Source organism: Calonectris borealis, chromosome 1, assembly GCF_964195595.1.
Source record: "Calonectris borealis chromosome 1, bCalBor7.hap1.2, whole genome shotgun sequence".
In the NCBI taxonomy this organism is placed as follows: domain Eukaryota; kingdom Metazoa; phylum Chordata; class Aves; order Procellariiformes; family Procellariidae; genus Calonectris; species Calonectris borealis.
The window spans coordinates 118,626,242-118,638,415 of NC_134312.1; the positions used below are offsets into that span (position 1 = coordinate 118,626,242).

Below are 12,174 nucleotides of genomic sequence, written 5' to 3' on the forward strand. Positions count from 1 at the left end.
CCCAGGAGGATCTTGCTCCGCCACCTGACTGCCTGGTTCTTTGAAATTCTGGAAGACCTCTGTCTTGTGGTAGAAATGTCAGATGGGTTCAAAAGTTAGGTGGAAATCAGAATGAAATTAATATAGTTAGACACCCACATACAAGCGGTGCAGTCAAAGAACACAAATTTGGGAGAAAAAAAACTTCTAAAGAGATAGCAACTAATTTTGCTATCTCAAAATTGATTTTAAAATATCCTAAGTAACGTGCTATATTTTAGGACATAAATGTTATGTGTTAACAACATCATCAAAAATACAAGTTCTTTGCTAAGTCGGGCATGTCTTCAGAAGCACCGACCTTCATTTCCAAGAACTAAGCTACGCTACCTTGAAAGTTACAAAACTGTAAAATTTAGAAATTGAAACTTAAATTGATGGCATTGCAATTTAGAAAGATAAGCTATGTTGATGCCCATGGTACTGAATATATCTACTGTCATGTATACCTAAGGAAAAATGTTCTGTTCAAATGATCAAGTCAGTTTATTGTACCAGGAGGAAGCCCCATCTGAATTTAGAACCTGATTGACTGTGTGCTCTAATACCACTCCATTTCTGAAGATCTGTCTTTCAAAATGACAGATCTGTAATAAAGCTGTAAATCACTGCACAACGTTTTAATATTTTGTCACACAAATTTCCCGCACGTATTAAGACATTTCTCTGAGGTCACCCAGCCGTTCAGGCGTCCACACTGACCTCAGCAGCGCTGCAGGCAGATGCTGACTTCCCAAATGGATGGAATGTGCAATAGCCGTGTGGGCTGTATGAAAGCTTGCGAACAAGTGCTAAAATTTTACAGTGAGATAGCACACGCTGAAGCTAGGCCAGCAGTGCTTTTTGGTGGCTGGTCTGGCTTTTGGAGATGTACACAACTGGGGAGTGAAAGCACATGTGGAAGCCTTCCTGCCTTCCCATCTTGCTTCCATCTTTCCAGCATGTGCAGTCTCATTAGCTGCCAGTAACCATAGCTTTTATTTGCTAGAAGAACAACATGCCAAATTATATCACTGAAATCTAGCTAGGAAGGGGAAAGGCAGGTGGTCTCAAGAAAATAAAAGAGTATATGAATGTAAAACTTACTGGAGATCATTGCTGAAACAGTATCCATCATAATCTTAAAAGCTACGGTTTCTATTCTCTCGTCTTGAATAACTGAACAGGTTGTTTTTCCTTGACTGTTTCAGCTACTTTGAACTACCAGGATGATGTTCTGCCTACATGTTAAAAAAAAAAAAACAAAACTGAGGTTAAATAATATGTTTCCACAGTATACAAATCCTTGTCTGGCAAGATCATGTATTTTACTTTCTGTGGATATTTTGCTAGTTTCTTTTTTTGCCATAAGAGTACTAAAAATCTAGTACATTAACTTTCTTTGAAGCCTTTTGTAAAGAACAGAGGGCTTCTTATATCGGGCTTGAGCCTTTTATAAATGTAACAACGGAATCCCCGTGAAAGCTGCGTCTACAAAATTTGTCAAAAGTGCTTCGTGCCTCAAACCAGCTGGAAGAGAAGCAAAACTGTTAAACGTCCCCTTACTGGCTTCTATGTAAAGCAGATGCTGAAACTTGCTGTGCCTGGAGGAGCAGGTAGCAGCCCCCGCTGCCCACCTCCCCGCAGGGACGCGCATACTTGCGGCGGGCGGTGCGACGCCCCAGCGTGGGGGGGGACACACGCGAGCTTGCGGCTCCGCGCTGCTGCCGCCTTGTTTCCAGGCCAGCCGAGGCTGATGCACCGAGCAAGGGGGGCGGCCCGGGCGTGACCCGCCGGCAGGGCACCGCCCCGACGCCTCCCCTGCCGCCCCGCGGCCGGGCGGGCCGGCGGGGAACGGCCGCGGGGATCCGGGGGCGCCGGCCGAGCCGCCCGGCCCTGTTCCCGCCCCGCGCCGCCAAGGGGCGCCCGGGCCCGGCCGCCGGGGTGTACCATTTCTCCACGGGGGGGTCGCGGATGACCCGCTCCCGGCTGTAGCGCTCACCGACACTGGCAGCCTCCCCGCGCGGCTTGGCAGCGGGTAAAGACGAGAGCGGCCGCCGTTGGGCGGGGACACCCGAAGTCCTCCTGCACCGGTCTACGAGCTTCCCCCTCCCCCGCGCTGTATTCAGTGGTATCGCCCCAGCTGCCGACTGCGGCGCGGCCCTGGCGGGGCGGGAGGGGTTTGGATTTTTTTTTTTTTGCTCCCTCCTGTTGCCATAGAGACTGCGGGGTGCCGCCCCCCGGCCCGCGCCCGGCTGGGACACGTCGCCGCCGCCGCTGACCCGGGAAGTCTGCGGGGCCCTTCCCAGGTACGGGGATGGCGGGGAGGAGGGTGCCGCCGCGGCCGGGCTGGGCGGGCGGGCGTGTGTTTGGGGAGGGGCGGGGTGGATACGCGCGGGCATCTGGGGGTGACCCGCCGGGGGCCGTTGGTGGCCCGGCCGAGGGGGCGCCGCAGCCCGCCGCCGGCGGGGGAGCCCACCTTGTCACCGCCGATGCCGCAGCCGGCACGGCCTCGGCGGTCCCCGCCTGGCAGGTGAGGCTGGAGGGAAGCCGCGGTGGAGCCTCGCCGCGGGGCTGCCCGCCCGCGGGGAGGGCGTCCTGGGGGCGCCCCGTCCCATCCCGTCCCCGCAGGGCAGGCCCTGAGAGGGGCCCCGGTCCCGCGGCGGCCGGGCCTGGCGCGGGGCTGCGTGCCCCCCCGGGGGCCTGCCAAGCCGCAGCCAGGCTGTGGAGCCGTCAGCAACCGGCGGCGGGGCGTGGGTTGCCCGCAGAGGCCCCGCAGCCGGGGAGGCAGCGCCTCGTCCCTTGGGATCAGAGGCAGGGCGCCCGCCTCCTTAACCTGCCTTAAGACAATGCGGAAGGTTGATGGGTAACATTCACGTCTCCATCGACTAAGGAAGTTTGTGACTTGGAAGACGTGCCTGAAGGTCACTGCCAAGTGGTTTTTGTTTTGGTGTGTTTTTTTTTTAATCTTCCTGCCCTTGTGTATATAAGCACAAGTACGGTCTATTGGCCATATTTAGAGTATTGGATTTTTTCAAACCTTGCTGACATCTGGCAACATAGGTACGTGAACATCAATGCACACTAAATCATTAAGTCCATCACTGCTTTTCTGGGTGGGAATACACTACTCACTTGTCTTTCCACAGCAAAGTCCGAAGAAAGTGTCTTAAGAACTGAATAAGACAATTTTTCCCCCAATTGAAGTTTTACTAGGTTTTTTTTTCCTTGAGTAGCTACATTCTATTTTACCCTCAGAATCTAACTAGATTTTACTTAAATAGACCAAGTTTTAATGCTATAAGAATGCTTTAGGACATTATTTTCATAGAATATTTAGAACCTCTTCAAGTGCTGTTGATAATTTGATTGATTCCTGTTCTCTAAATGTATTCATACAGGTATATTGCATTTACAAATGAAGAAATCTGATGTGTTCTGTCAGCAAAACGGCTGCCCGATTCTAAATGATCCAGACAGATCTCTTATTTATGAAAGTGGCAGCACTCTTGACTTGGCAGAGTTGCTAGAATACTTCCTAGTTCATGCTTTGTTCTAAGGAGTATGAATACAATACTGTAGTCCAATGATTAAGGTACTTACATGAGATGAGGGAAATAGGGTTCAATTTCTTCCCCTGCCAGTGGCCGGGGCAGTGTCTGTATCAGATTACTCGTAGGTTTTGCTGACAGTATATTGCAAGTTTGCCACTTCATTAGGTTTTATGGGAGGGCTGACTTTTTTAAATCCTTGTTGGAGCAAGGATAGCTGTATCCCAGATGAATGTTACACCCTACAGGGCAGAGGGTTTTTTTCACTCTCTCTGCTGTGAGCAGCACTGCATACATCCTGGTGAAAATGGAAAATTAAACCTTTACTGTAGCAGAATAAACGAAACCAACCAACCAACCAACCAAAAAACATGGCCCTGATGACATTGTGTGATAATACTTTTTTTTTTTTTTTTCTTCCATAGAAGTGGATCTAGGTTGGATGACATAGAGTGGTTGTATTGGCAATGGCTGAATCCTACTATCAGGGGAGTGCAAAGGTGGCTTAAACCTGCCTTTAAAACCCTTTCTTTTTTTTGGATGCATCCAGCATTTTTCTGTTTCTGAGAGTTTGCTACCAAAAATCTTAGATTGATATAGTTACTGTTGTTTATTAAAGTTAACGCACAATACACAATTGTTGATTTTTTTTTTTTTAAATGCTGTGAGAGATGACCTTCTTTAAAAGAATATAGAGGACTACTTAGGTTTATTTTTGTGTCCTAACAGTAGGAAACCAAATGCAGATGCCTTTCAGAAACATTATAAAATGTTTTGTAATAGGACTGTGCTTTCTTTTCTGTATCAGTGATGTAGCACAGATTGACCTGAACCTGGCATTCCTAAACCTAACCATCTCTCTAGAAGAATATTTTTATATTAGCTAACAGAAGAACTAGTGTCATAGCTAGCATAAGGGTGAAGGTATGATTTTTCAGTACGTAAAATCCAACCACGCTTGTTTCCCATTGTTCTAAAACAGGTGTGGTTTGTTTTTTTAATCTAAACGCATTGCAGAATATGAGAAAATCAGGTCTGAATAACTTATTTTTCCTCCATAAAAATATATGGAAACTTTTTGGTGAAATAAAGGAAGATTAGAATGCATGCCTTGATGCTTTGACACAACACGTTAGTCTTGTACTTCAGCATCTGGTGCTGACAAGTTGAGATGCAGAGTTCTGAGAGCTCCTTCTGCTGTGGGCTGAGAGGCCCTTTAACGGGATTCCTCTAGAAAGTTGTACTTTGATATGAAATGTTTCACATTCCACTGCTACAGGTAACCTTTCAAAACACTGCACAAATGATAAGTTATGAAAACTATTTACTTCTCCTTAACTCCTTGTCAGTGCTTTGACTGTTTATAGTGAGACTTTATATTCCTTTCCTTTGTTATTTTGTGAGAGATCCACGTGCATGGAAGGAAAAAACACATTTCATAAATAGGAAAATGTGACTGCAAAACTTCTAAAACAGGCAGTGGGGAGTTGGAGTCATGCCTGTTAAATTATTTTTAACTTTGTGTTGAAACGTGATCAGATGACCTGTTTCTTGTGATCCGTCAGTGCCTCTACATATTTATTGTTATCTTACAGTACTTTAGGTTTGCCAGAACTTAAATGTGGGTTATCTTTTTGTAACTGTGTGCATGTTTTAGTTCACCAGGAAATTTCACCTTGCTATGAGAACCGAAGATGGATCCAGAAGAGCAGGAGTTACTTGGTGATTACAGATACAGAAATTATTCTTCTGCGATTGAGAAAGCTTTGAGAAACTTTGAATCATCAAGTGAATGGGCGGATCTTATATCTTCCCTTGGCAAACTCAATAAGGTACAGTGTCACAGGAATATTTTTTCATTTGTTTATTATCTTTGTTTTGTAATTAACATTTCTGTAACTTACAGTACTTAGCAGAATTGAAAAATAGTAGTTCATAAAGGAAGGGTAATGGAAGCAGCTACGTCAGTATCTTTTATATAAATATGAAAAATTCTGGTACAACCAACAGAGGTTTCCTTCAAAAGGTACTTGTTTCCTTTATACAGCTAAGTTAATTTAGTTTTTGCATCGAAGAAACCCTCAGGATGCTGGTTACTCACTCTAGAGCAGCTAAAAAAGTCTTTATATAGAACAAGAGGTCACAAGTTTTAGTATATATTCTGAGTCAAAGTTTATATTTAAAGGTCTGTCGTGGTTTAACCCCAGCCAGCAAAAATAAACGCCACGCAGCCGCTCGATCACCCCCCCCCGGTGGGATGGGGAAGAGAATTGGGAGGGCACAAGTAGGAAAGCTCCCGGGTTGAGATAAAAACAGTTTAATAATTGAAATAAAACTAAGTAGAACAGTAATAATAACAGTGAGAACAACAACAATAACAGAATACACAAAGCAGGCAATGCACAACAGAACCGCTCACCGACCGCCGACCGCGTGTCACGAACGGGGGGGGGGGGGCGAGCCCCCCCCCCACACCTGGTTTTTATACTGAGCATGATGTCACATGGTATAGAATACCCCATTGGCCAGTTGGGTCCACCACCCCGGCTGTGCTCCCCCCTCCCGGTGCAAGCATCACCCAGCAACAGCCAAAACATCAATGGGCCATCAACGCTCCTTTCACACCGAACCCAAAACACAGCACACCCCCCAGGCTACTGTGAAGAAAGTTAACCCTGTCCCAGCTGGAACCAGGACAAGGTCACATTTACTTGACCATGCCCTTCTCTTGTATTTGGGGAAATAATTGATTTGCTGCTGGTGGTGTCTTTTGTATGACCATGGAAAATATGGCTGAATATAGGAAGAAAGAAAAAGTCTTTTACGGGAAAACACCTAGGAAGTGTGTCCTCTCCTCCTGCCCAAGAAACAAGGAGTATGTTGTTTGTGTCCCATTTGGCCTCTTTTAACATAAAGCTCTTCCTGAGTGTACGTGGGGCAAGAGTAGTTACAGTCATTAAGGAAGTAGGGGTGAGAGGAGGCAATTGCTGCAGAATTCATAAGGAAACATCTGTTGTTACCCGATAGATGACTCACATGCCTTTGCTGTCATTGCTAAACCTTAATTCTACAGTTTTCAAAGGGGAGGAGAATCTATAGAATTATAGAATATCTCAAGTTGGAAGGGACCCATAAGGATCATGGAGTCCAACTCCCTGCTCCTCGCAGGACTACCTAAAACTAAACCATATGACTAAGAGTGTCGTCCAGACGCTCCTTGAACTCTGACTGGCTTGGTGCCCTGACCGCTTTCCTAGGGGGCCTGTTGCAGTGACTGACCACCGTCTCCATGAAGAACATTTTCCTAATGTCCAATCTGAACTTCCCCTGACGCAGCTTCATTCCATTTCCTTGTGTCCTATCACTGGTCACCAGAGAGAGGAGATCAGCACCTTGCCCTCCACTGCCCCCCTTGAGGAAGTTGTAGACTGCGGTGAGGTCACCCCTCGGCCTTCTCTTCTCCAAGCTGAACAAACCAAATGACCTTAGCCGCTCCTTGTAAGTCTTGCCCTCGAGACTTTTCACCATCTTGGTTGCCCTCCTCTGGACACAGTAATTGTTTTATGTCGTCCTTGAGGCGCCCAAAACTGCACACAGTACTCAAGGTGGGGCTGCACCAGTGCAATGTAGAGTGGGACAATCCCCTCTCTCAACCAGCCAGCTATGCTGTGCTTGATTCGCCCCAGGACACGGGTTGGCCCTTTTGGCTGCCAGGGCACACTGTTGACTCATATTCAACTTGCCATCAACTCAAACCCCCAGATCTCTTTCCACGGAGCTGCTCTCCAGCCTCTCGTCCCCCAGTTTGTATCTGTAACCAGGATTACCCCCGCCCTGGTGGAGAATCTGGCACTTGCTCTTGTTGAATTTCATACAGTTGGTGATTGCCCAGCTCTCTAGTCTATCCAGATCTCTCTGTAAGGCCTCTCTACCCTCGAGGGAGTCCACAGCTCCTCCTAGTTTAGTATCATCGGCAAGCTTACTTAATGTACATTCCGTTCCTGCATCCAGATCATTTATAAAAACATTAAAGAGCACTAACCCTAAAATTGAGCCCTGGGGAACCCCACTGGTGGCTCTCTGACAACCTGATGTAACCCCATTTACTACAACCCTTTGAGCCCAACCCATCAGCCAATTGCTCAGTATTATGGACTTGTCTAGCTGTGTGCTGGACAGTTTATCCAGATACTGTAAGAGACAGTATCAAAAACTTTGTTAAAATAAAAAAACCCCACATCTACTGACTTCCCTTGGTCAAATAGATGGGTGACTTTGTCATAAAAGGAAATTAAGTTGATTAAGCAGGACTTTCCCCTTGTGAACCTGTGCCGGCTATGACCAATGACTGCATTGTCTCTCAAGTGTTTTTCAATAACTCCCAGAATAATCTTCTCCATAATTTTACCAGGTGCTGAAGTGAGACTGACAAGCCTGTAATTACCAAGGCTGCTTCTTACCCTTCTTGAAAATTGGGACAACATTTGCCAAATTGAGGTTTTTTTAAGGGCAGCCGTGTTCTTTCCTCTTCAGAGGAGAGAAGATGGATACTGCTCTGGCAATTGTAGTAACACATTTCTGCCTTCACTATTTAATCCTGATGCCTGTTGAGTCAATAAGGAGAGCTAGATGTCTTCAGAATGCTTCCCTCAAAAGGGAAAGTAAGAAATAATTAGAGTGAGAGATTTCTTACCTGTGGCAAGAGGTAGGCTTTGATCTTTTATCTTGACCTAGATGAACACACTGAACAGATTAACACCTATCTGAAACTCTTATTCAGGTACAGAATTGCCAAAATATGTAGCAGCATAGTAGAAACCAAGCAAAAAAGCTTTTAGCTGTCGCATCAATTCATCTGCTGTGGTATTTTATGGACTTAATCATTTTAGGAGCTTAAGAATTGGGAGAGCAAATCATCCCCAGTGTTCGTCTGCTTCTGTCTGTTATCTGAAAATAAGGATGGTATGTGAGGGGAATGTGTTGCCAAAAGGAAGATTGTGAAATAAGATGTCAATAGCTATTCTCTTAACTCCTATGGTTACTTGGTCTCTTACATCCTAAAACATAAATATTGTCGTTGAGTTCTGTTTGTGTTGAGGGGAGAAGGAGGTGTTTCTAACATAAGAGCCTAATTTCTTCTACAGTCCATTCTGAGGGTAAATGAATGAGCAGGGAGAGAATGGGTAGGAGAGAGATCAACAGTATCTCAATGATAAAAATGTTTTTAAATGCTGCACATGGTTATATTCAGGAACCTGGGTGTCAGTAACTGGTGTGCAGTGATGCCTATTATTAAGCAAATGTGAAAATGCTGAGAAAAGAAGAGATAAAAGAGGATGAGTAAGTCGAGGAGTTTCGGAGGTATTTTTCATGCTTCTAGAGTAGCATGGAATATCTCCTTAAGCACATGTTTCTTAAGGACCTTGTATTGTTGACTTTAATTGTGGGAGTTCTTGCTTATATAGGTGTAGTATTTTCTGAGGCTTTTACTCCTGTAGGCAGGCTTCAACAATACTTTGCACACTTCCCACAAGTTAACACACACACACACACACACACACACACACACACTCTCTTATTTCTATAGAAGCTCAGTGGCATTACCCTTTCAGTACAAGGTCTGGAGGAAGCAGCACAAGCTGTCGCTACTTAAAGATGAGGGGAAAAAGAATGGAGGGAGCTGATCCAGGTGCCGTTGGCCTTGGCTGAAACAAGTGATCTTGGAGCTTTTGCTGCTGTTACTCCTGGTGAAGAGAGACAACTCTGCTACTTCTTTCTATAACTACTTAGCTACCAAGGGTTAAACTGAAGGTTTATTTTTCACAGTTTCTCTGTTGCTTCAATGGTTGTAACTGATGTTTCACAGTGACTTGTAGAACCAGAGAAGCAACAGAGAAACCAGTTGACTTTAATCTGAATTGTCAGCCAAATGGATCAGTCTGTAGATCTAGAAAGATTATTTTTTGTCACTTAAGGGAGATAAGCCTTATCTAACTTCAAATGACTTCAGTGCGGACAGCTTCACCTTGAATCACTTTTAGACAGGGAGAGGAATAAGGGTTGTTTTGTTTTGTTTTGTTTTTATTGTTTTGTGACTCATCTCTTGCTATTTAAAGTGGGTCAGATGAATGCTGTCCTAAAATTGCGTGTGTTCCTCACTGGTTTTATAGGGAGACTGAGGTGAATTACTGCAGTTTTGCCCATGTGTTTTAGCTGACCTAGGCTTCTAAGGTTAGGTAAGATGAATCTCCCCTGCAGTGTTCTGAACAAAACTGCAGGTACCAAGTGTGAGCATCAGTGAAGGGTGGAGAGCTGGCAGAATTATGCTGACTTACGCTACACCCCAAGATTGTAAGGGAAAGATTTTTTTTATTTTAATTTGAATAGTGTGGGTGTTATGCATCATCATGGTGAAGGAGAAACAGTGGAAAGTAATGTTTATAAATACTTATAGGAGAATATAAATGGACAGATGCAAACAGGTGGCTTAAACAGGCAGTAAATGTGGATGTTAATGTTTTAAAGAGGGTCTTCAGCTTTGCCCTGAAAGTTACTCATATTCCACTTGCAGATATCCCTCTCTCTGTGCTTTGCTTCTGTTCAAGCTCTAGTTACTATAAACCAGTCATTTAGTAGTTTGGAAAAGCTGTTTGGAAAGCACTGTTTTGTGACTAAGGTTTTCAGATGTTCTGTACAGACTTCTGCATCCAGAATACAGTAATCCTTCTCAATTGTCTTAATGCTAAAACGTGATTGCGCTATTGCAGATTTTGCCAGCTTGTTCCAATGTTGTAAAAGGATACAACTCTGAGAAATCACTTTGATACTTTGACAGAAAAAAATGCTGGGGGGGGAGGCGTGTTGTCTTTTTAAACCTAAATGGGTGGTGGTTCAGCGTATGTGGGTTTATCAGTGAAATAGGTGCTTTTAACATTGTTTTCATATCCAAAATGCTTGTCACTGTCTATTCAGAGTATAAACAGGTATGTATATTATATAAAATACACATAAAACTATTCATGTAGGGGGAACTTCAGGCAATTAAGAGGCTAAAAATATTATGAAGTTAGGAAAATCCAAGTGCATAGTTTGCATTAGGGTTCTAAATCCAGATTATAGGCATATATTTTCCAGAAATTTTAACTCTGGGTGCAGGCAAACATTAGATAAGTGACACAGTTTGCAAAATGAAGAACTGAGCGGTAGTAAATATTGGATTCCATAGCCTGCTTTTGTAAGGAAATTGTGAAAGGAGGTTTTCAAGAAAGTCTCTGAAATTTACTGATTCACAGAAGAGCACAAAATCTTACCGGGCTTTTGGCAAGTGAATTCCCCTGTTTGTTCATTTAATCCATATATATTAAAAAACAACAACAACAACAACAACACCAAACAAAAAAGCCAAGCAACCTGCATCTGTTTGACAAGAATAATGGACAGGATCTTGCCATGCATATTGGCAGAAATACCTAGTTCAACAAGTTTTCAACAGTGTTTGGATATCAGTGGTATGGAACTTGCACATAAGCTTCACTTGTGACTGATGCCACTGAGCCTGGCTGGCAGGCCAGTGTCCCTTTTCTGAGCAAGATGTTCATTTACAGTTATTGTTCACCATGAAAACAAAATATGGTAACATTTGAAAAATCAGTTGTTCTAGAGAGATTTATTTTAAGCTTACGGCATGGTTCACTTGCTTAGTAATGATAGCAATATTTGCTCTAACAGAGCACTTTCAAACTGCTTTTTATCCTTGGACATAACACAAGCGTGTAAACACACAGATTGTAAGTTCTTACAATACTAATTTTTAGTCTTTAGTCTGCAATTTCAAAGTAATTTTTTTAAAATTTGGCTTTCAATAGAAAATAAATATGTTACTTTTTGTTCTGTAGGCTTTTCTTCCTTCAAAAACTTCAAGGTGAATATGATCTCAGCCAAACACTTGATCTGTTTGGAGGGGAAGGGGAAAGAGCACAAAAATCATTGCAGCTGCACAACTATTGTTTGTTCCAGTAGTAACACTTATATGTCTGTTCTTGAGGGAAGAGAAGAGAAGGATTCTTCTGAAATACGAATTTAATGAGCATAGCCATTAATTACACCAGTTGCATCATATAAGAACTCTGATTGCCACGGCTTTATAACAACTGTCGGCCGAATTACAAATACAAGCACCACTTGCCTTCTGTTGAAGGCAAGCCTTATATCTTTGAGAAGAAGGGAAGGTTTGCCTCCTATTTGCTTTATGGAACTTCACCACACCCGATGCACAAATGCAATGTGCAGGACTAGGGATATTTTATACATCTTTTTTTCCCCCTTTTTTAATATAACTCTAGCTCCTAGTTTACAGTTTCCTCACAATCATTTTCGAACTTCATGCTGCTGTTTTTATGGAAGCTGGAACTCTGTTTAGAATCTTTTTTGCTTACTTGGAAAATGGAATCACAGGCTCTCCTTCTTCCCCTTTTCTCCCAACCACTGTTGTCTAAAACAAGAATTATAGTATCTCCTAGTCAAAGATAATCTTTTAAATTGGTGTACATGCTGCTTTTTTCTGGAATTCTAGTTATGTAAATAAAAACACTTACTTGATTTGCTC

General features: G+C 43.6%; 1 protein-coding gene across 3 annotated transcripts in view; it reads left to right on the forward strand.

Moving 5' to 3' along the window:
- The first annotated feature begins 2,148 nt into the window (after positions 1–2,148).
- Positions 2,149–12,174, forward strand: part of DOP1B (DOP1 leucine zipper like protein B) — a 52,990-nt gene continuing 42,964 nt past the window's right edge. For 2 of the 3 annotated variants that reach the window (XM_075172286.1, XM_075172305.1), the window contains exons 1-2: positions 2,149–2,327; positions 5,227–5,401. In XM_075172286.1, coding sequence (XP_075028387.1) covers positions 5,264–5,401 — 138 coding nt within the window. In that variant the 5' untranslated portion in view covers positions 2,149–2,327; positions 5,227–5,263. Of the gene's footprint in view, positions 2,328–2,791; positions 2,969–5,226; positions 5,402–12,174 lie in introns of those variants that run through there. The other variant, XM_075172295.1, reaches the window with a different exon arrangement.